General features: G+C 44.7%; 1 protein-coding gene across 6 annotated transcripts in view; it reads left to right on the forward strand.

The window, feature by feature from the left end:
• Window positions 1–23,705, forward strand: part of ING3 (inhibitor of growth family member 3) — a 30,395-nt gene extending 6,690 nt beyond the window's left edge. For 4 of the 6 annotated variants that reach the window (XM_029073136.2, XM_029073135.2, XM_029073138.2 and 1 more), the window contains 9 exons: window positions 920–985; window positions 11,299–11,395; window positions 12,317–12,388; window positions 13,096–13,215; window positions 14,312–14,469; window positions 16,100–16,287; window positions 17,570–17,762; window positions 18,997–19,035; window positions 20,529–23,705. In XM_029073136.2, the coding sequence (XP_028928969.1) occupies window positions 920–985; window positions 11,299–11,395; window positions 12,317–12,388; window positions 13,096–13,215; window positions 14,312–14,469; window positions 16,100–16,287; window positions 17,570–17,762; window positions 18,997–19,035; window positions 20,529–20,645 (1,050 nt within the window). In that variant the 3' untranslated portion in view covers window positions 20,646–23,705. Of the gene's footprint in view, window positions 1–919; window positions 986–2,294; window positions 2,896–11,298; window positions 11,396–12,316; window positions 12,389–13,095; window positions 13,216–14,311; window positions 14,470–16,099; window positions 16,288–17,569; window positions 17,763–18,996; window positions 19,036–20,528 lie in introns of those variants that run through there. The other 2 variants (XM_029073137.2, XM_029073139.2) reach the window with 2 other exon arrangements.
• The last annotated feature ends 937 nt before the right edge of the window (window positions 23,706–24,642 follow it).

A 24,642-nucleotide genomic window follows, 5' to 3' on the forward strand; every position in this document is an offset into this window, starting at 1 on the left:
TCATTAGATCGGGGGTAAAAACCAAACTGGAAAATATTTGCGTGACTTTTCTAGTCAGTATGCTTGTCTTTTTTTTCTGGGTCTGAAGTTTGTTGCTTGTTTTTTCTCCCCCCCCCCCCCCCTTTTTTTTTCCAAATCTCTTTTTGGGTCAGAGGGCTGAAGGAATCCGTAGGTTGCAATAGGAGTCATGTAAGAATCAAGTCATCGCCTTGATTCTATTTAGTTGCCATTGTTTTTACGAGATGTTCTTCCCCTCGACTCTATTTATTGCCATTGTTCTCGTCCGTCCGTCTCCCCCGATTAGACTGTAAGCCCGTCAAACGGCAGGGACTGTCTCTATCTGTTGCCGACTTGTTCATCCCAAGCGCTTAGTACAGTGCTCTGCACATAGTAAGCGCTCAATAAATACTATTGAATGAATGAATGTAAGTGGGTGCAGAAAATTTTTGACAGTTTTAGGTTTGGCTGTTTAGAAATAGGGCCAGCAGCGGATCAGTACAGGATGCTAATATCCGTGGCCCTTTTTTCTTTTTTTTAAGTTCCTCTGAACGTCTGCATCATTTTTCCAATTCTTAAGGTCTTCCTTTAGAACTTCTTTGAGTTAATCAGTGGTTATTTATGGAGCGGTTCATATGCAGAGCACTGAACTCAGAGCTGGTGAATTAAGAAAGATCGCCGAATGCACAAAGTAAACAGTGCACAGATTCCTCCAACTTCCTTATGGTTCCATTTTTATAATCTGCCAAGCAAAAGAATAAACATTTCTGGAAGTGTCCAAGATTTGGAAGGTGCAAAAAATGGTTAAATGATTTCACTTCCTATCAGATTGTTGTCGATTTGACAGAGTCACTGCTAAGGAATCGGACAAGCACTAATGTCCAACTGTTTCAGTCTTTAAAATTCAAATCTCTTCTTTCAGGATTACTATAAAGCTTTGGAAGATGCAGATGAGAAGGTGCAGTTGGCCAATCAGATCTATGACTTGGTAAGTAGACCTGGAGCACATTTGGAGTTGGATCACTTCTTTTGATACAGTCAATTAGGATTCGATGGGAAATGATTTTTATCTCAAATTAAGCTATGACATCATCTACTCACCGAGGCCGAAGGCCTGAAGCAGTGGCGATACCTGGTTTTCCTTCCATCTTTAAAATACACTTTTTTAATTCTTGCGATGGAGAGTAGCGAAAAGCCTAGTAGCGGCAGGTAATAAGCTAACCAAATGGAAGTTTTGGCCTGGAATCTGAATCGCTTAGGGAATCGATTCACCCGTTAATGTAAAAACAGGAATTGATTTGGGTTTTATTTTAAATCATCAAATCTTCGTCAGTCTGCGCGTTGGCCTATCCACCCTAGTCAGCAGGTAGCACGCCGCTACCACATTCCGTGCCCACCCTTCGCAGGCCGCTGTAATTAATAGCGCTCATTCAGGAGTGTATTATAGGAAAGAATGGGGAAAGAGAAAATCCTCCGAGCGTCTAAATAGAGTCTAGCAGTGGGAATAAAATCTAAATCCTGGAGAGCAGAGAGATTATACCCAGTCTTTATTTGTATTCCGAGTTTAGACTCTCAAAAGCTTAATGCCGTATTTGGCGGACTTTGGATTGGCGGTATTCTCGTCCCCGAGACTTCCATCAGTAAATATTTACGTTTGTGATTTATATAATGTAAATATGCGGCTCTTCCGAGGGACACTGTAAAAGTATGCAGATGAAGCCAGTGTTTGTCATTTTTCTGCCAGATTTTACGTAGAAATGTGACTTCCATGCGAGCTTCGATTTCAGTTAGCGGAAGCTGCATAATGCCTCAGTTTTAATCAGAGTACAGGGTCCCGCCCGGTCCCGTTTAAGCGCGGCGTACGGCGCCTCCCACCGTCTTCGCCACCGCTCTTCCTGGGTGCCGTCGCCCCTCGGCCGCGATGGAGAAAGTAGGACGCTAGCGGGGATGGAGAGCGGTTCTTGCGCCTCGCTGCCCCACGCTCCAGCGTTGATGAGAGCGGGTAACTCCCGCCGCCTCCGCCTTTACAGCCGTGATCGGAGGGTCCCCCTCTCGGAGAGTGGCCGTAACGGTGCACCGTGGCAGGTGGGCATCCGCAGCGGTCCCCCGTCGTCCCCCCCCCCCCCCCCCCCCCCGCTGCCGCCGCCACCACCGGGGTATCGTTTTCGCGTGGGGGTCGTACCTAGGGCCCAAGCCACGTAGTGGCGGTATTCCTGAGGTTCCAGAGCCCGTGAGGTGAAGACCGTAGGCATTGCAGTCCATCTCGGTTGACAACGCTACCGTCCTCTTTGTTCCAGAAGCCTGCAAACTGGCTGTCGTCACTGACTCCTCCTGATCTTGCAACTCTCGCACTGAGTGTGCTGTCAGATCCCACCAGTTCTTCCTGCGCGTCGTGTTCTGACTGCACTCCTTCTTTCCGTGCAAACTGCTCCTCCCCTGATACTAGTGTAGTGGAAGCTGGGGTCATGTCACGGCCAGACTACCGCAAGAGCCTACGCGCTGGGCCTTCTGACTCCAGCCTCTCCTCTGTCCACTCGGTGCCGTGCCCCGGTGGCCCGGATCGTCTCCTTGAAGCGTCGCTCGGCTCACACCTCCCGTCTCTCCAAGTCCCTCCGCTGGCTTTCCATTTAACTCCTCGTCGGTGCAAAAACTCCTCCCAGTCGGCTTCGGCGCCCTTCACCGACTTTCTCCATCTTCCCCGTCTTCCGCACCGGTCCTCTTCATCTGCTCGTCCCACAGCCGGCTCTCCTTGTTCCTCCCCAGCCGGCCTCCTAAATGGACCTCGCTCTCGGTTCTTCTGCCTCGGCCCCCCCCTCGTCCCTCCTCCGTCTACGCGGCGGAGCGGATAGAGTACGGGCCCGGGAGTCAGGAGGTCGAGGGTTCTGATCCCGGCTCCACCACGCATCTGCTGCGTGACCTTGGGCAGGTCACTTCCCTTCTCTGGGCCTCAGTCGCCTCATCCATAAAATGGAGACTGTGAGCCCCCACATGTGTCCAACCCAGTTAGCTTGTATCCACTCCGGTGCTTGGCACGGAGTAAGCGCTTAACAGCTGCCACAGTTATTAATTATGATATCGGTCCCCAGCCTGAAACTCCCTCCTCCTCAGATCTGACGGGCCATGGTTCTCTCCGTATTCAGAGCCTTCCGTCAAATCGCACTTCTTCCAACACCCTTCCCTGATTAATTTTCCGGCATCCCGTGCGATGTAAACCCAGTGGCCGACATGATCGCTTTTGAACCTACTCGTAAGCAATCTCAGCAATCGTGTGTGTATATGTGTATTTATGTTCGTTTATTTACTTTGACCAATCCAGTTGTAAATATGTTCGTGTCCATCTCCCTCGTTTGAGTAGAAGCTCCTTAAGGGCCGGGGATGCTTCACTTCTTCATTCTGCACGTCCTAAGTACTTGGTACCCAGTTCAGTGCACCAAGCGGGCGCTCTGTAATGCAACTATTATTAGAGGTCAGACAGAGTTTCTTGATGGAATTAAAAGCATCACCCAGTGGCATACCCCCCCCCCCCAATCCCTAACAGAGTGGGGTTACAGCCCTAATTTTCACACATCTTGTTCCCTCAGGATTCAGATGAGTAGGGGTGACCTCCTGAAGACCTCTGGGCAACACCGTCAGGAGCTAACGAACAGAGTTGGGCGAGCTTTAAGAGTCCCAGATCCTTTCTGCTTTGAGATAGCTCGCCGGTAGCTAATGTGCAGATTAATACTGCTGTGTGTACCTGGCTTGGCGCTCGTAATTGGGTCGATGAAAACAGTGGGTTGAGCAAAAGAACGCTAAATGAAGTGTGGTTTCCCCTAGGAAAAATATAGAATGCATTCATTTGTTCCCAATACAGCTCAAATGGACCAAAGCGATCCATGACAGAAAAAAAAAACTTGTAAACCTGATCAAATAGCAGTGTGAATAGGTTGCGGAATTAAAATTCCAAATTATATTTTTTAATGTATTCATTTGTACATGCATAGTTTTGTAAGTATACGCACCCCAGTCAGCAAGCAGGCACCTTGTGCTAACTCCTAAGAGAGCTGTCCTTTTCTGTGCTCAGTAGATCTGTCGACTGATCCTAAATTGCAATGGACTTTACTCATACTGTTCAGTACGTAAGAGATTGAGGGGAAGAGAGCCCCGCCCAGGCCTGGGAGTCAGAAGGACCTGGGTTCTAATTCAGGCTCTGCCACTTTTCTGCTGTATGACCTCGGGCAAGTCGTCAAACTTTTCTTTACCTGTGCTACCACATCTGTAAAATGGGGATTAATACCGTGAGCCCCTCGTGGGACAAGGACTGTGCCCAACGTGATTAGCTCGTATCTACCCCAGTGCTTAGTACAGTGCCCGGCACATAGTTCGTGCTTAACAAAGTCCGTGGGTTGGAGGGAGGCGTGGAGAAACAAGAGGGAGGTGTTTAAAACCAGGGAGACTTCAGAGAGTTGCCTCCAACAGTAAGCTTTTTGAGAGCGGGGGTCCATTAATTGTATTTATTGAGGCTTACTGTGTGCAGAGCACCGTCCTGAGCTCTTGGGAGAATACAGTATAACAGAGAAGCAGCATGGCCTGGTGAATAGAGCACGGGCCTGGGAGACAGAAGGACCTGGGTTCTAATCCCGGCTCTGCCACTTGTCTGATGTGACCTTGGGCAGATGGCCTCACTTCTCCGTTGCCACAGTTACCTCATCTGTAAAATGGGGATCGATCCCGTGAGCCCCACGTGGGACGAGGACCGCGTCCAACCCGATTAGCTCGAATCTACCCCAGTGCTTAGTACAGAGGCCTGGCCCATAGTAAGCACTTAAATACCGTGATGATGATGATTATTAGAACATACCTTCTTTTCCCTGTTCACCATTGGAGTCTGAGCAGTGCTCACCCAAAAAGGTGCATTACTGAATCTTCACGGACGAGGTGTGAGTGGCTCCCCCAGAGACTCATTGGTAGGTGCAGTCTCACTATTGGCAAAATCATCTTTGACACCCCATCCCCCTATTCCTTCCCCCCCCCCCCCCAAAAAAAAACCTTCTCTACACTCCGATTGGTCAGGACAGAACAGGCTAAAGGCACTGGGGTCTTTTAAGATGACTTAGGTCCAATAACTCAGTGATCTTTAGAAGCTCAACCTGCACCTTAAGACATCACCTGAACGATTCCCACCCCCGCCCCCATCTTCACATCTAGCTTCTCCCCTGAGTGCTGGAGCCAGGGCAGCAGCAGGTGAAGGTGCCACGCACAAAGTAACCGCGCGGTAAATACCACCTATCGATCAACTGATGGATTTGTTTAGGCAGAAGGACGGCTTTCTTGCGGTGACCCTAGGAGATGAAATAGAGCAGTGTGGGTAGATCTCTAGACTATAAAGTCGTCCCTCCAAACCCTAAGCTCGCTCTGGTCAGGGAACGTGTCTACCGGTTCCGTTGCATCGTACTCCCAGGCACTTGGAGCAGTGCTCTGCACACAGAAAGTGCTCAGTGAATATGATTGATTGATTGATGGATCACCATCCAAGGGAGACGGGAATAATAGAGTTCTGTAAGAGGATTAAGGGGTCAGGGGAGGGAAAAGGAATGGGAGAATGTAGGAGGACTATGGGGAAACGGTTTTCTGCACACTAGGCAGGAAATCAACACTTAAACGTTACACCACTAAGTGTTATACATAAGAACTAGCAAACCCGTTTGTGTCTCCCTTCTCCCTCCATTCTCCTCTTGTCGTGGGCATTCTGCATCGTGAATTTACATCAATCTGGTGGCACTGCAAAGGAGAACTTCAGTTTAGTCTTTGGGTAGTGAGACCAAGCAGGTCATTTCTGCAGACTGGAAATGAATCGCCAGCAGCGTGGCGTCGCGGAAAGGGCACAGGCCTGGGAGTCAGCAGGCTCAGGCACTGATCCCTGCTCTGCCCCTCTCAGTCTAATAGGATTTAAGCCCTTAGTGTGCCGAGCACAGTACTGAGCACTTTTTGGAGAGTTAAGTGCAATAAAGTAGGTAAACCGACCCCTACCTGCTTGTAACTTACAGAGTCGGGGTAATGGGACTGGGACCTTGCACTTATCCGTTGTGTCATCTTGGATGTCATGTAACTCTTCTCTACCTCTGTTTCCTCATCTGGAAAATGGGCATTAAAATACCTGCTCTTTTTGTCTCTTAGACTGTGAAGTCCATGGTAGAAAAAGACTGGTGTCTGATCTGATTATTTTGCATCTGCCTCTGTGCCTAGCACAGTGTTTGGCATGTAATATAGTGCTTAATAAATGCTCTTTTTAGTAGTGGTGGAGGATTTAAGTGTTTTGTGTGTTTTGCTTTTTTGTCTTTGCTTTTCAATTTTGTGTAACTTACCCTCCGTAGAGAAGCAGCGTGGCTCAGTGGAACGAGCCCGGGCTTTGGAGTCAGAGGTCATGAGTTCAAATCCCAGCTCTGCCACTTGTCAGCTGTGGGACTGGGGGCGAGTCACTTCACTTCTCTGGGCCTCAGTTACCTCATCTGGAAAATGGGGATGAAGACCGTGAGCCCCACGTGGGACAACCTGATTCCCCTGTGTCTACCCCAGCGCTTAGAACAGTGCTCTGCACATAGTACGCGCTTAACAAATGCCAACGTTTATTATTATTATTATTATTAAAAGCAGAGAGGCCATATTTCCAGAAGGTGGGCCTATTATGCCAGATTCTAGCAATGTCTGGTGCCCCTGCCTCTTCAATCGCCGGTACCGGGTTCTGTGCTGTTGCTTTTGTGATTCATGTTTCTTGGTCCTCCCGGTCTTGTGGGAGAGTAGCAGGGAACTCCATAGCAACGGCTGCGGGAGTTCGAATCCAAAAGTGGCTTGTAGTCTATTGCATTGGTGGCCACTTGGCACAGTGGACAGAATAACACGGTACTGACGGGCACTTTAAAAAAAAATTGTCTGTATTAAGCGCTTATTATGTGCCGGACGGTGTACTAAACTCTGGAGTGAGCTTATCCTCTAGACTGCGAGCTCACTGCGGGCAGGGAATCTGTTATATTGTTGCCGTACTCTCTCAAATGCTTAGTGCAGTGCTCTGCACCCGTTAAGCAGTCATCAGATATGATTGTTTGGGGTAGATACAAGCTAGTCGGGTAGGATACAATCCTTGTCCCTCCTAGGGCTCACGGTCTTAATCCCCATTTGACAGATGAGGTAACTAAGGCACAGAGCAGTTAAGTGATTTGCCCAAGCTCGCACAGCAGACGTGGCAGATCTGGGATTAGAACTCAGGTCCTTCTGACTCCCAGGCCCCTGCTCTATCCTCTAGTCGCGCAGCTTCTCTCTGTCCCCGTCTACAAGGACCATTCATTCCGATGGAGTTAGTGCTGCCTTAAAGGCTGTCTCCCCCTGTAGAGTGTAAGCTCATTGTGGTAGGGATCATGCCTTGCCACTATTGTATTGTAGTTTCCCAAGCTCTCGGTACAGTGCTCCTCTTACAGGAAGTGCTCAGTAAATCCCAATGACCGATTCATTTTTTGTGGTGTTTAAGTGCTTACTATGTGACGAACACTATTCTCAGGACCGTTCTAAATATAAATTCACCAGACCGGATATAGTCCCTGTCCCGCACAGGGCTCACAGTCTAAGTAGGAGGGAGAACAGGGGTTGACTCTCCATTTTGCAGTTGTGTCTTGCCCAAGTTAACACAGCAGGCAAGTGGCAGAGCCGGGATTTAGAACCCACGTCCTCTGGCTCCCGGGCCGGTGCTCCATCCGCTAGGCCACGCTGCTCCCCCCCCCCCCCAAAATTAGAACTAAATTCCTTTGTGGAATTGCAGATTCGAGGACTTGCGGTATTAATGTCCAGTAGAGTGCCACGAGGTCTGGTGAATGGTTTATTGTCGTCTAGTGCTTTTACCTGCCCAGCTACCCATTGGCTAAGCGTTTTCTTTTAAGGTCCCTGATTCCTTAGGTGAGAAGCCCGAGCTGGAAAATAAACTGCAATTCATGGCTCATTCGTGCAGTAAATCACAAAAGTTCCTTTTACCACTCTGTGTGTGTGTGTGTGTGTGTGTGTGCAGTGGTATATTACAAAAACCTTTATTAAATTTCATAAAACTGAGGGGTGAAACTCGAGGTTAGGTTTTAAATGAATAGATTTTGGACAAAAGAAAATTTTGTGGTACTCTAAAGAAAGCAACCATATTCAGGACTTCAAGAATGTGGCTTAGTTTACCAGTCTAACCAAGTTATCGTCATGTGCTCGGTCTTTGCTGGTGTTAGGCTTGTCGGTTGGTTTAGTTAGCTGTTTTCTTTCAATACCTCTCCTGTTTCTGGGTCTGGCAGTTACGACAAGCTGGACTGTCTTGGTTTTTTCACTCACCCTCATAATTAGTCAAATACTACATATAGAGGAAGCCCACATTAGCTGTAGCACAATCAATTATATTTATTGAGTGGCTACTATGTGCAGAGCACTGTACTAACCATTTAGTAGAGTACAAGTTAGCAGACCTGTTCCCTGCCCACAGTGATCTTAGTCATAATTTTTCCCACAATTTACACTTTGCTTTTTAGACCCTCATTAATTTTTATTCCTGCCAGGGTACTAAATTTTTACCGAAGCCATCACTGAAAACATAGGATTCCTTGCGATTTGCATTTCCTCCTTGTGATTATTCAGGCGTGTTTGTGTGTGTGTGCGTGGGTGTATTTTCAGTTACCTCCCCCAGGATTTTTTGTTGTCTTTTTGAAATATGCTACCCAAATGGGCAGTGAGCGAGCTATATAAAACTCTGTGAGGGTTGTGGAGCCGGCTGTGGACTCAGCTGCTTTTTTAATGGAATCAACACAGCAAACATTTCTACCAAGTTCCCAGAAAAGAATAGAAGTGGGGTTTATTTTTTTTGTTTTTTCCCTCAAAAGCCTCTTGAAACTAATGAATTGTAGACTGCAGCTGATGGAAGAAAAGAATTGTTTTGTGATTGAACTTAGTGTGGCTAACCATCTCTTTTCTTTCGTTTTGTTTTTTCATCTTTTTTTTTTCATTTCACTTTGAAGTCTCCCCCGCTGCCCCATGTAGTTTTGCTTTCAGTTTATTTTAGCACACTGTGGTCAATATATATGTTGTTAGTTCCAAAATATAATTTTCCCCGCTTTCATTGGAGTAACAAAACCTAGGCCGTTAAAAGTTGCTCGTTATATTTGTAAGTTGAAGATGTGCTAGATGTTTCTAACCCAGCGTGAGCTAGTGGCGAGGGTGTGGACCTGGGAGTCAGAGCACCTGCGTTGTAGTCACCGTTTTGCCATTTACCTGCCGGTTGACCTTGGGCAAGTCTCTTAAATTCTCCGTGTCTAGTTTCCTCGTTTGAAAATGGGGATTCAATACCTCTTCTCCCTTGTACGTGGACAGTGAGCCTGTGGGACAGGGACTCTGTCCAGCCTGATGATCTTGTATTCTACCCCAGCACTTAGTCCAGTGCTGGCATATAGAACTTAATAAATACCCCGGTTATCATCATCGTCATTATTAATATTCTCTTTTTTCGCTTGAACGTAGTTCTGTCATTCTTTTATTTTTCTTCCTGTGAACGTGAACCCGGTTTAGTTACAGCCCGCCGTGATGATGGAAGGAACGACTTGTTCTCGTGGCTTCAAAACGGTGAAGTCTAGAGCAGTAGTTTTCCTTAATGATAGGGTTTTGCAAGACTGCAACCTTGGCATTATAGGAGAATTGGGTGTACTTATAATCCTCCTTTGAAACTTGTTACTCATAAGTAATCCTTAAACTCTCCTATTCCCCATCCAGATGTCACTCTCCTAAGTGTGTAGTAGGTGGGTATGATAAAGTTGATTGGTGGCAGAGCCCAGGAGAATTTGAGCATTTAGTTGATGCGTGTATAATTTAGCATTTCGTGGCTCAACTTCGTACTTTTCAGGCTTACCTCATGATCTTCACTTACCTCTTTTTTTTTTTAATAGTCTTGACTCATCGTAAACTGAGTATATCATTTAACTTTTCATTTCACCTGTAAATAAATGTGAGAGTTCTTTATTGGGTTTTTTGGAATAAACATAAGCAGGTCGTAAGTTGGTTCTCCCTTTTAGGTGTCCCTTTTTTTGTCTGGGTTCCCTTTAGGGCAGGGATCATGTTTACCAAATCAGTTGAATTATTCTCTCCCAAGTGCTTAGTACAGTGCTCTGCACCAAGTAAACGCTCAGTAAATACCATTGATGAATTGATTTAACATAGAGCTGAGTATAGTTTCTCTGCCAGGGAAATGCAGGAAATTTTTAAAAGATCACCATCCTCAGTCCCTCTTAAAGGGACAGACATGTTCATGCATATCACTTTATCCTGTAGTTGCCACTAGGAAGTTAATCTCCCTAATCTTACCGCTTCTCAGACCCTTATTATATAGTACTGTATTTGTTTTGGCCTTCACTTAAAAGTGATACAGACCACTTGGAGAGAACCCAGAGGAGGTTAATAAAAAGAAAAATTGGAAAATAACATTTCTGTGAAAGCTTTATACTGGGGAAGAGAAGGCTGAAGGTAAATTAGCCATTCGTAACGATAGAAAATGCTAATTTTCGCACAGTTCATTCAATCATATTGAGCACTTACTGTGTTCAAGCACTGTACAAAGCGCTTGAGGGAGTACAATATAACATCAGACACATTCCCTGCCCACAGTGAGCTCACAGTCTAGAGACTGTGACACATTTCCTTGCCCGAGGTCAGAGTGGATTGAAATAAAAAAAAAGGACAGATGCAGAGAATTGTTAAACTCTACAAGGACTTAACTGACCAAAGCTGTATAGAATCTCCCTTTATCTTAATTCCTTAAATAGGTTAATTCCTACCACTTGGAGTCAGAAGATTAATACAGTGGTGCATTTTATGCTTGAGGTGGAAGGAAAGTAAACTTTTGAAATTGTTCTGCAAATGGCTCATACCTATTTCACACTTGTCCAAATTTAGTTTATCACAAAATAGAGCCGAGTTTAATTTACCTGGTATTAATTCTAGTCATTACTACTCAAGTCTAGTGTATTCTCCCTTTTTTAAAAAATCTTTTTCAAGCGCAGACTTGGGATTTCTAGTGAAGGATCACTTGGGTACTTAATTTGAGGCTGGATTGCAATAATCAAAATTTAATGCAAATGCTTTGAGAGGGAATCCCTTGATGTAGTATTAGGCTGACAAAGTTAAATGTAATATTGGAGACCTTTTATAAGCATTCTCTGAAATAAGTAGAAACTTTATAGCCACTAGGAGATATTTTAGAAGTGGCATTTTCATCAAATCCCAAATTTTGGTGATTATATCTTATCTTCTTTGAAACAGGTAGATCGACATTTGAGAAAGCTGGATCAGGAATTGGCTAAATTTAAAATGGAGCTAGAAGCAGACAATGCCGGAATTACAGAAATATTGGAGAGACGTAAGTCAAAACACTTTAAATATAAAACTGTCGGCCTGTGACAACTCAGCTGTCTGCTTTCAAGAGAGAATTGTGAAAGAGTGTTACCTAAATGGAATGAGTAATATCAGTTGGTATACAGACAACTGAAAAACTACTTGTTATAAACCTCTCAGATTCCAGAAAGTGTTACATGAGGGTGAGGAATTTTAGCTGCATTGACGATTCTTATTCTGACTAGTCAGAGCTGCACTCCTGAAAGCATACTCAAACTTCAAATTGGAACAAAAGAAAGAACCCCTAAAGAAAGCTGGGAAACATACAAGATTCTCTTTGGAATTTTTTTCTGGGGGGAGTTATCTTTCACCAAAACAAAACCTGATGTTGTAGTTAGTGAACACATTGACCCAGCATTCAGTAGGGCGTTAGTAGGTGCATCCAGTGCTTAGTTCAGTGCCTAGCAAATAAAAAGCGCTTAACAAATACCAAAGTAATAATAATATTGTCCATTTTACATAAGCTACGTGTCCCTTGTGGGTCGGAGATTGTGTCCACCCTGATTATCTTGTATGTGTCCCAGGGCTAAGTAGAGTGCGTGGTGCTTAGTAAGTGCTTAACAAATACCACAGTTATTATTAGCAGTAACAGTAGTAATTATTAAGTGCTTACTGTGTGCAGAGCACCGTCCTAAGCGCTGGGAAAGAATACACCGGTGGGAATTAAGAGTAAGGACTCTCCGACAGAAATCGCTCTCTGTCTCCAGCCAGGTTCAGCAAAAATCTCACCATGAGTAGTGCAACCTCCAGACTTTGTCACACATTCCCTTAGATGCTCTGCGAATCAAAAGGGAGATCGGCCGGCGATGCGTAGAGATGGGGACTCGATAGTTGTATTTAACTGTATGTTTCTGTGCTGACACTGCTCAATCTCTGGTTTTTTTAGGGTCACTGGAACTAGATACACCTTCACAGCCTGTAAATAACCACCACGCCCATTCACATACTCCGGTGGAGAGTAAGTTTTGGCAGTGCTGCCTTGTCGGTGTTTTACGACTGACAGTAATAAAATGATTCTGCAGATAATTGAAGCGTAAATATGAAGTAGCCACTGCTGGCCTAGAGTATAGAGCAGGGGCCGGGCATCTGGGTTCTAATCCTGACTCTTGACGGTTGTCCGCGGTATGACCTTGGGCAAGTCAGTTAACTTCTCTGGGCCTCAGTTACCTCATCCCTAGAATGGGGATTAGTACTGTGAGCCCCGTGTGGGACGGGGACGGTGTCCAACTCCATTAGCTTCTATCTACCCCGACGTTTAACAAATACCTTTAAAAACAATGTGATAAATAAATCGGCACGGTGTCGGATTTCGTTTTATTGTCTAGAAAATGATGTTCATTCATTCGGTAGTGTTTATTGAGCGCTTACTATGTGCAGAGCACTGTCCTGAGCGCTTGGAATGGACAAATCGGTAGCAGATAGAGACAGTCCCTGCCCTTTGACGGGCTTACAGTCTCACTGGGGGACACGGACAGACAAGAACAATAGCAATAAAACGATGTGTCTGGTAAACTTGGTGCTGAGTTCACAGAAGACTGCGATGAGAACTACAACTTCAAAGTTGGATGGCCCTGTTTTAGCTGTGTAGGAAGCTGTCTGCTGTCTTCTGCTCTCATTGCAGTCCCTGGAAATTTAAAAGGGAATTTCATGTGCATTTTTATTCAGAAAGAAAATACAACCCAACCTCACATCATGCGACAGCAGATCACGTTCCTGAAAAGAAGTTTAAATCCGAAGCTCTCCTATCCACTCTCACTTCAGATGCCTCTAAAGAAAATACACCAGGTAATTTTCATTGCTAAGTTTAGTTCTTGCATCCGCTTTCATTTCTTGGAGGAGAACAGGTGGCAAATACACGGCTGCGTTTAGTTAAAGATCATCATAACCGGTAACCGAATGTCTTCCTCTCGTTTATCTGACATCTGATCCATCCCAGACCTTCCAGAAGAAAGTCACAGGCTCGTTGGTGTTCGGTTTGATACCTGGTATGTCGTCAGAAGTCTAATAACAAGTAGTCAGTAGTGGAGACAAGTGTCTCTGTAACCTTCTTGGCTCTTCAGTTGACGAACCAGGGTTGGAGTGAGCACATGTTAGGGCGCAGGGTTAGATCAGTGTTCTGCAGGTGGTGAACAGTGAACCAGTATTGTTGATGGTGCCTCCCTAATTTGGAATTCTGGACTTGTGTTGTGGCGTGGAAGGTAGTTATTGTCTGTGTGAAGAGGTTGCAGTTGTGTTGCTGAAGTGACCGTTTTTAGTAGTATGACAGTTCTGACCAAGGTCTTCCTACCTTGAATTCTCCATGCTGGAGAATCGCTACACACTAAAATGATCTCAACCCTTTAATTAGTGGATTGTTATCTACCCAGCAGTTAATATTCTGTTAAACTTACCCTGAAGAGATATGAAAATTCATTCTGGGGAGACGCTGCTAGATGGAGTTTTGAGTGTTGGTTTTTGTTTGTTTGCTTTGGTTTGGGTATTTTTTGGCTCTTGGTTTTTGTTTGCGTTGTGTCTTTGTAAGGAGAGGAGTAATTTTAAAGCATCTGAGAGATCTCATACCATTTTTCAGATCCGCTGACAGGTTAACCAGAGATCTAGAAAATTGCCTTCTAAGGTGTGCTTTGAAACGTAGACTGGATGTTTTTCGTAGATTTTTAATACACTGCTGGAAAGGATTAAATAAAACCAGAAGTCCAGTTCTTCTTGGCATTGTTTGTCACTTTGCAGAAAACCCAAATGAGCAGATTTAGTGCCGTTCGAAGGCTTAATAGGTGCCAGCCGAGTAAAGAAGGGGAATATATCTGTTTTTGAATTCACTAAAGTCACACTTGCGCCAATTTTTAATTTCACTTTGTTTTAAACTCCTTCTTAAACCACCTAGGATGCCGAAACAATAATTCATCAACCTCTTCCAACAATGCTTACAATGTGAATTCCTCTCAGCCATTGGCATCCTATAACATTGGCTCGTTATCTTCAGGCACTGGCGCTGGGGCTATTACCATGGCAGCGGCTCAAGCAGTGCAGGCCACGGCCCAGGTAAAGTGCCGGGGGTACGCGGCGGTGGTGATGGGCTTGGAGGGGTGGGGGAGGACACGCGCTACGGGGCAAAAGCTGGGTCTTATTATGGCCTGAGTTAGCGCCGGGACTAGTCGTCTTCTACCGTACTCTCCGTAGTACTTAGTCCGGTGCTCTGCACGCAGCAGGAACTCAATACTGTTGATCGATAAAGGGCTGTGGTGGCAAAATGCAGGGGGCAATAAATGCCAGGGAGTTTTCCTTGGCTCCTTGGAAAATCGTCTTGTGAATTGCAGCCCGGGTGTTCGGTGCTTCCTGCCGGGTGGCTTCCGTGCTCTCAGTCAATCTGTCAGTACTGTTTATTGAGCACCTGCTGTGTGCAGAGCACTGTAGGAAGCCCTTGGGAGAATACGGTAGAATAAATAGGCGGATTCCTTTCCCTCGAGGACTCCCCGTGCCTCAGAAAGTTCCAACTGTTGCAGATCCATCTCCACATCGCACAGAAACGCCTCAGGGTCACTTTTAAGGCACTCAGTCAGCTCTTCCTCTCCTACCTAACCTTGTTCCTCTTCCTCCACTACCGAGTGCACGCACTTCGCCTCTCTAACACCATCTTCTTTACTGTATCTCGATCTCGCCTCTCTCACTGCCAGTTATGCTTGCGTCCTCCCTCTAGCCAGAAACTCCCTCCCCCTTCATATCCATCAGACCACAACTCTCCCCATTTCCAAAACTCACTAAAGCCTGTCTCCTCCAAGAAGGCTTCCCTGACTAACCTCTCAGTTCCCCACCTTATTCTCTTACTCTCTCTCCTGCGTTGCTTATGCATTTGAGTCAGTTTCCCCTCAGCCCTTTGATACCCACCCCACTCCCAACCCCCGACTCTTAATGAGAACCGAACCAGCTCCTCAGGACAGATTAAATTAATGCCCCCGCCAGGACGAGGGTGTACAAGTTGAGGGAAACCAGTGGCCTGATCAGTACTGATGTTGGCGAAACAGTTCCAGCAGGTGCTTAATTGCCGCTTCCTCCGAACTTGCAGGAACGAGGAGGAGAGGGTCAATAAACCGACATCCTTCTGTGTTTATTAAGACATGGTAAAACATGGTGTTGGATTCCCGGTTTGAATTTTCACACCAATCATCAGGGTTACTTTTTTGCCCGTCCCCTCAAAGAGGAAAACATTCTTCCTCTCGTAATTCTCCCCGCTGTTCATCCGCTGACTGATTCCCCTCACCTCGAGTGGGGAAAGGATGCGGGGAGCCGAGTTGGGCGTCTTCCTGTCCCTTGCTGATGTCAGAATCCTTATCATCGCGCTGTGCAAGTGGGCTTAGCACTGCTTCCCCAGTGTTCTCTGCAACTCCAGGCGTTTTCAGCATGGACCTTCAGGTCTCCTGGCTCCCCAAGAACGCACCCACCCCCTCGATCTTATCCTGATGCCCTCAGTGCTTGGATAAGTGCTTATTTTCATAACTGCCCCAATACCTGATTGTTATTTTCACGTTTACGTGACAACATTGTTTTTCACTGACAGCAAAGAGAGGCAAGTCGAAACATTGTAACGAGAACCTGAGAAAATCATGGTTCCTAACTTGTTCTGTTGACAAATTAAGATTTCATATTCTAATACTACATTCACTGGCTATTTCAGATGAAAGAAGGCAGAAGAACGTCAAGTTTAAAAGCCAGCTATGAAGCTTTTAAGAATAATGACTTTCAGCTAGGAAGAGAATTTTCATTAGCCAGAGAATCGACTGGCTATTCATCATCAGCATTGGCATCTACGTTAACACAGACACTTTCATCAACAACAGACTCCCGCAGTGGCCGAAAAAGCAAGTAAGTTTCCCGAGTTCAGTAGCCGTGCCCACTTCGTTGACGTGATGAGGGAGGTTGAGCTTCTGAGGGCAGTGGTGGAATCTCCCTTCCCTGAGATTTTAAGAAAAGCTCTGTGGGATTTTTAAGAGTTTAGCTGCCTCAACGTAGATCTCTTGAAGTCTCTCGGAGACTCGTCTTCTACCTCTTCTTTCCAAGGACTGAAAAAGCTAGGGAAGCATTTCCAGGAAATCTGTATAACAGTCCCGTGAGCCGTCAGTAGCCACCTGTAGTTAACTACTGATTCTCTTTAATATGGATCTTGCATTTGGGAATATTGAAAATGTAATAGCTTCATGTATGTGGGGTATTTCAAAAATAATCTCTAGAATTATGGTTTCCAGGCATCAGTTCTAGATTTGTCTGTCCTTTGGAGAAGTGGTCAGAGAACAGCTTGCAAATGGTTCTAGGCGATGCCAGTGCTTCAAAAGTATTTTATGTAACTGAATCGGGGAGACTACTAGAAAGAAAATGGGCCTGGGAGCTAATGGATCTGGAGTCTTGCCTCCTCTCCGTCTCTGGTCTACTGGGGGACCATGGGCAAGTCATTTAGCCTCTCTGTGCCTCAGTTTCCTCATCCTTAAAATGGAGGTGGGATACCTGCTCTCCTTCCCTCCTAGATCATGAACCCCATGTGAACTTGGGTTCTGCTCTGATTACCTTGTATCGTCCCCAACATTTATCACAGTATTTGGCACACCCAAAATTCCTAATGAATATCTTTGTTGTTGTTATTATTATTAGTTACTATGGGGCCAACTTTGATAAAATAATAAATATTAAATAATAATGATGATGGTATTTGTTAAGCGCTTACTTTGGGCCAAGCACTGCTCTAAGCACTGGGATAAATACAGGGTTATCAGGTTGTCCCACTTGGGGCTCACAGTTTTAGTCCCCATTTTACAGATGAGGTAACTGAGGCACAGAGAAGTGAAGTGGTTTGCCCAAAGTCACACAGCCTGCCAAGTGGCAGAGCGGAATCAGAACCCACGACCTCTGACTTCCAAGCCCGTACTCTTTTCACTAGGCCACGCTGCTTCTCAATAATAATAACTTGGTGAGCTTAACGGTTGCCCAGTTTTCACTTGTCATGCCCATTTGCAGGGAAAATGAAAACTCACCCCCAAACAACATACTTTCATTATTAAAAATCAGTCGGCCAGGGGTCTTCCTAGAGTCTTAAACTGATCCTTGTGGGGGCCTGTTTCGGGCTGATGGAAAAATCAAATTGGGACTTTTTCAGAAGTAACAACAAGTCTTCAAGCCAGCAGTCGTCATCGTCCTCATCCTCTTCCTCCTTGTCGTCGTGTTCATCGTCATCGGCCCTCGCACAAGAACTGTCTCAACAAACAGCAGCAATACCCGAGTCCGACTCAAACAACCAGGTGGATTGGACTTACGACCCCAATGAGCCACGTTACTGTATTTGCAATCAGGTCAGTAACCACGTAACCAAACGGACTGGGGAACGAGCACCTGGCAAAGCCAACTCATTTTTCAAAAGCTTGTTTTTTTGTTGTTTTTTTCAATTATGACAACCCAGCGGTAACCTTTCGCACGTACTTCCCCCCGTACTAAATTTTAATCTGGTGGCATTCATCTGTCTGAAGCTGAACCGGGGGCTGTAGAACAAATGGACTCCTTAGCGAAATGAAATGAGCCGATGATTTAGGGCGGGAAATCCTTTTCGGGAAACTGAGTAATGGAGCCCCCACATTCATGGCACTAGATGTGTGCTTAGATGTGCAAAACAGATGGTTCCTTTTAGAGAAGCAGTGTGGCCTAATGGATAGAACCCAGGTCTGGGAGTCAGAAGGACCTGGGTTCTGATCCCGGCTCGCCACTTGTCTGCTCTGTGACTGTGGGCAAGTCACTTCACTTCTCTGTGCCTCACTTCCCTCCTCTGTCAAGTGGGTATTAAGACTGTGAGCCCCAAGTTGGACAGGGACCGTATCCAGCCCTATTTTTTCATATCTTTCCCAGTGCTTAGCACAGTTCCTGACACATAATAAGCACCAGCGAATACCCTAATTATTATTATTGGACGTTCTAGTTCTCCTAAATGTGGGGGTTATGTTCCCGATGAACCCCCTATTACAGGAAACTGGGGGCTTCAATCACGTGGCACACCTGCGTATCATCATTTCCTCAAAAGTTGCACTGTATCCTATCCTCATGGCTGTCTGAAGAACACTCTTAATTCCCCAACATCATTTTAGCAAAATGCATAGCAAATCTCTCTTGACTCAGATGGAGACCTTAGGATAGCTAGAAGGGAGGATTTTTTCCCTTTTTGTTGCTGAGAGAGTCCTTGTCACACCTCTTTGGGAAGGCAGAGGAAAAAATGGAATTAAATGCTGTTGCTTCCTGTACGCACCTGCTGTTTTACATGTACATGTAGGTTTTATGTTGGAGCTTTTCATTTTCCAGGCTTTCTGCCTGAATTAATATTGTGTCAATGAAAAATTGTTTTCCTCTGAACAAGTATCTAATTAAAATTCAAAGAATGAAAATTAGGCACTGTCCAAACTGAAATACATCCTGTCCGTTATATTGCAGGCATCTGTATACTGTAGTCATTTGGTACTATTCCTTTTAAGTCAGTTTCCTTCAAGGTGCCACGTATGCTCATTTTGTAAGGTTTTTTTTGTCAATTTTCTCTTAAACCAGGTATCCTATGGTGAAATGGTGGGATGCGATAACCAAGATGTAAGTATAACATGAACTGTCATTGCAGAAATCGACTCCATAATGTCTGTGACTTTTCCGTTGTCTTTTTCATCTTTTTTTTTTTTTTTAATGAGAACTAGTCTGAAAGAAGCCTTGTCTGCGCTTCGTTTGCGGGTCAGGGAATATCATTCCATATGGACACTGTTAGTGCGTGAATGGCCAGAACCATTTAGTACTCTAAACGTCTCCAGCTTGAATCGTTTTTAAACCTTTATTCAGCTGAACCAACAACAAGTAGTGAGCTTCCAAACCCCAAGGCAAGTTTTCATGGTGTTCACGGTCACAAAAAATCAGAACTCCAAATCAGAAAAATGTGCCCACTCAATAGTGGTAGATGTAATGGTATTTAAACTCACTAAGTGGTTGGGAGAGTACAAAACGAACTCATTCCCTGCCCACAAGGAGCTGAGACTCTTATCGGGGGTTGCTTATGGGTTGTGAAGTTAAGTGAGAATTTGCTTTTTCCTCTTTCCCATAGTTGTACCACTCTCCTGCCTCTCATACGTGAGGGGCCAGGGAACAAGAGGTGTTCTAGGTAAAGGAGGGAGGATTGTCAGAAAGACTGCTTTGGATATGGATTTTGTTTTGCAGGAGATTACCGTTATGTGATGGAGTTCATTTTCCTTATTGACGTCAACAGTTTTGAGTACCTGACGTGTGGTAGAGCACTACATTAGCTGTTTGGGGAGCATCTAGATGAAGCAAGAGATGTGATCTCTTTCCTTACAAAGTCTAGTGGGAGAGATAATCCACCTACTGGTTTTTTTGCTTTTCATCTGGCCTTCGACTCCATCTGGTCTATTTTTATTCTGTGCCAGAGGAGCACTGAGCATTATAAACAACAATAATAATAATAATGATGGTATTTGTAATGCGCTTACTATGTGCCATGCGCTGTTTATACAAGCATGTCTTTCACCCCCACCGCTCCCTTTTTAATTGGAAATCTCCTGTGACCAGGGACCGTGTTTGAACCCAAGTCTACATAATCTGCCCTGCATTATGCTCCTTCCCTCACCCAGCTTGAAAAATGCTGTTGACTGATTGATGTGGGAAGTGTGAAGTGGCCAATGTCAAGGATTCGCGACGTAGTAGATTGGTAGATTTCCAAGGCAGCTTAAAGATAAGAGAAAGTATTTGCCTCTCACTGCCCCCAAGCTTACAGAAAGTAACTTAGAACAAGGGGTCCACGGCTCTATTGGCTGTTGCGTCGCCATTGCTGCTGGTGTTCTTAACGGAGGGGTGAACTGTCGTTCTAGTCGCATGGAGTTGTTTCTGTCCATGATGTTAGGAGGAGTCGGTGCTTAAGCCCAAGCTCCCTCCCACCCCCCTTATTCCTGGAATAAAGTGAACGGAGCGGTAGAAGTACTTCCATGATCCTAGTTTTCCTTGTTAAATTCAAATTCAGAACATGGGGTATTTTTGTCCGTGGGTGTTCTAATCGTTATTGTTCTTGTCGTTTTGTTTTATAGTGTCCTATAGAATGGTTCCATTATGGATGTGTTGGATTGTCAGAGGCACCAAAAGGAAAATGGTACTGCCCACAATGTACTGCTGCAATGAAGAGAAGAGGCAGTAGACACAAATAAAATTTTGACCTTCAGTCAAAAACAAAAACTTCACGCTAAATTTTTTTTTACAGGACTTAAACTATCACATTTCCTGGTAACCACTTAAGGGATAGGCAGTCTTATAAGATCATGAACTATTCATTTTACTAGTCGTGTTTTAATAATGTAAGTAAATTATTTATGCACTTCTGGTGTGTTACAAATACTATTCCAGTTAGCCTTGGAATATTTCACTGGCCAACATATGCAGACATTTGCTCTCTCCAACCGTTTTCTCAAGGTAACGGGCATTCTGTGATTTAGGCATCGAAGAATTCCAACGACGAAGATTCGAAGAGAAGTATTTTATATTCAACAGGTATATTCTGCTGCATGTCCTGAGCTGTACTCCAGAGCTGTCCTGTAACACTATGTATATAAGCGGTCGCAGAAAACGTCAGTGCTTCGAAAAAGATAATGGTTTTTAAAATGCCTTTATAGCTTTGTTTCTTTGTGAAACTAAATTCAGCAGGCTGAAGAAAATGGTTCATGAATAAAATGGGCTGGTGTCCTCTAGAGTACTCGGGTACATAAACAGAAACTCCTGTAGAGTAAAATCTAATCTGTGCCATTATAGTCTTTATATGTTTCTGCCCCCAAAGATGGGGCAGTTCATGAGGCAGGGGTGGGGTGATGGGGGGAGGGGGGTGTTAAAAGTGATAAATTTTTATACCAAATGTGTTTATTTTTTTGTGCGAGTAATCCTTAAAATTGGAATTGTATTAGGTGTTCAAATAAAACATTTTTTAAATTGCTGGTATTTATGATTTACCTGCTTATAGAAATCACAGTGAAAATGTCTGAAGTCCAAATCCCTTTTTACTTTACTTCCTGTTTCTGAGAAAAGTTAGCGACTGAAGACACAGCCTGCTCTGAAGTTGTCTGTTTTCCTATTATTTGGAATCGATGATATGAAAATGCGGGGGTGGGGGGGAGGGGAACCTTTTAATATACATTTTAATGCAAATGTATTTTTGTAGGATCTGCTTCAGGCTATTATGTCATAGTCTGAGGGAGAAAAGAGAAATTGGTAGCTATTGATAAAATAAGAAAGGTGGTCAGAAATTCCAACCCTTGAGAAAATGTGGTCTGAATGAACCTGGTGTTAAAACTAGGTTCTAGTTCTGATTCTGTCGTCGAATTGATTTCAGCCAGGTTGGCCTAAAGCCGCTCTAAGCTTCCGTTTCCCTCTGTCAGAATTGAGGTGTTACTCCTCCCTTCGTCTCAAAGACGAGAGGTCGGATCTGTGACTGTCCAACAGAATTCTGAAGCTCCAGAGTGAGCGCTGGTTTAATTCTAAATTTAGTTGTTGGGGAAGGGGTGGTTGGGTTCTGGATTGGTGGAAATTACCTTTAGAGTGGAAAAACCTTTAGAAAAAAAAAACCGTCTGTGGCATTGTTATTTTCCGATACTGTCGATATTGGAAGCCTTTTTTAACCCTTCAGTAAAGAATCCCGTAAAGTTTCCTAGGGGTTGCCCTTGAAGAACGTCAACGCTGCCCTGGCCACACAGTACAACCGGTTTGAGCTCGTCTGTGTACGAGAACCGACTTTCCTTTCAAGTGAGTTTTGTTCGTAGCCAGCCTTGATGGCTCCCCGGCATTATTCGGTTACGCCATCCAACTCATTGGTTCTCTGATCCTTGGTGATAGGTTAAGGATTCCTGCCCGGTCCACCGCTACTCGTTGTAATGAAGCCCTCCCTTGGGCTGTGGTGAGCAGTCCCAGCTGCGCCACATTAATAGTAATAATGACCCGGTGGTACTTGTTTTAAGAGCTTCCTGTGTGCCAAGCACTGTACTAAGCACGGGGGTAGATGCGCGACTATCAGGTCAGAGTCCCGGATCACACTCGCGGTCTAAGCGGGAGCGAGAACGGGTTTCGAATCGCCATTTTCCAGGTTAGGAGGCTGAGGCTCCCAAGGCCACACAGCAGGCAAGTGGCAGAACTGGGATTAGAACCCTGGTCTGGGACTCCCGAGCCCCTGCACTTTCCACTAGGCCACGCTGCTTCCCACCCCGCTCCAGCCACTGGAGGCATTTTGAGTGGGTGCATCTCTCTCGTTCACTAGATCAATTATAAAAATGGAAAAAAAAAAAAATCACACTTTGTCAAGGGTGGACGGTTGGAAGTTGAGGCTTCGAAATCTATGACCTTTGAATCGGGCTGTACTTAGCAACTTCTGTCTCCTGATCTTTCATTTGGAATTCCGGGATGGTTTTTGTTCCAAGCGAATGTACGACGTGATCTTGTAAACCAAAAGTTTGTGAACCTGGTTGGTAATGGCAATGCCCTCGTTAGAGCCGATCATTATATATGCACATATATAATGGGGCCCAGAATGGAGCTACCTCAGCCCAGGACACGTGCCCCGCTTGTGCAACGTGAGACACTGAGGAGCACACTGGGTTTATCTGGTATTGTAAAGTGCACATTCAGACTCTCTAATGTATACAATTTTATGTTAAACTTGATACTACAAAACAATCCAAACGTGGTCAGATCATCATTTTTAGGTAGTGAAAATTGAGGCCTTACTGCCATGGAGTGTATAAGAAACTGTTCGTAGTGACGTATTTGAAGCAATAAATGGCTTGATTCAATTTCTTAAATGAACCCGAGTGTTTGATCACCATGAAATGCTGTTATTTTACAAAGATATTTGACTGTTGAATATTTTTCTTTCCTTTCGTGGAGAAAGGCAGGAGAAGAGTCGGTCATCCAAAAATAGCCCTTTTAAAAATCCTTCAACGTGGATCTTAGCGGTCACCGCCTTGGATTTTTTCGTTGATATTTTTGTTTGAGTGGGGATCTGGGGACTCGGGTCCTGGAAAGTGCAACCGTAACATAAGCTCAGTGAAATCTGAGCTCGTTTGGCTTCAGGCCAGGATGGTAATGTGGGCATGCGAATAAGATATTTGATTTTTCTGGACCATAATTGACTGTAATACTCCCGATTTGTTCATATACTGCGATGCTGTATTTTAAATGCACTGGAACCTTAAAAGGTAGATTTGAGAGAAATAAAATCCTCAAAATAATGTGGAAGGTTTTCTTTAGAAGCTTCAATAACTGCATTGTTCACACTTTTATTGGTTTGGTGATTTATTTAAATTTTATGGAATAATTAAAACATCCATTCTGTAATATAGCATATCTGGTCGTGATAAATTTCTTCTCTATCAGGAATATTTAACACGGGGGACCAAAATAGAGATCCAGCTCACTGATTAGGATGCAGCAAACAAATTACCTCTCTCTGCTTGTAATGGTAATTAAATTGGGGAAATCTACTTTAAAAATTATTTTCCTTGAAAATGCAAACTGGGACAGTTAACTAGACATAATGGGCTACATCATTTGAAATTAGAAAATGTAAAATAGTGGAGTACATTATAATTGTAAACCATTTTCCTCTTGGCTTCAGTTGCATTTCCTCGCAACCTGCTTTTTGAAGTTTGGGTTCCGGAGATTATACATTTTCCATATTTAGAGGGATAATGTTTGTTCTTAGTGCCCAGTTAATACTCATTTGTTGGGACGCCCCTAAGAGTCCTGAAGTCCAAAGCGGGGGAATGGAGAAGAACTGAATTTCAACAAGGGCTTCAAATCACATTCCCGGAGACCCAGTGCGCGGTTGATGAAGAATGTGAGAAACGTTTTAATTAGAGGTTGTTATCGGGAAACGGAGAGGAGAGGATTGCTTTGAATCCGGGTAGCAGTTGGGTACGCTGTCCGTTGGTTGCCGGGTCTCATCGTAAAGAAGGCTTTATGGCTTCGTGGTGTGAGTGCGGTTGCCTTGCCTTGAAAGATCCGTATCCTAACGGTCCCAGAGAGTTTTCAAAGCTCACCAGATCAATTTCTAGGCCGGTGATTCTTTCCTGCCACCCTATGGAAACGTGGCATGGAGGAGACGGCGGCGAAATGGCCGAGAAGACGATGTCCAACCATTCCTCGTGGCCCTAGCGGCCGTGGAGG

This window comes from Ornithorhynchus anatinus, chromosome 10 (assembly GCF_004115215.2).
Source record: "Ornithorhynchus anatinus isolate Pmale09 chromosome 10, mOrnAna1.pri.v4, whole genome shotgun sequence".
Classification (NCBI taxonomy): Eukaryota; Metazoa; Chordata; class Mammalia; order Monotremata; family Ornithorhynchidae; genus Ornithorhynchus; species Ornithorhynchus anatinus.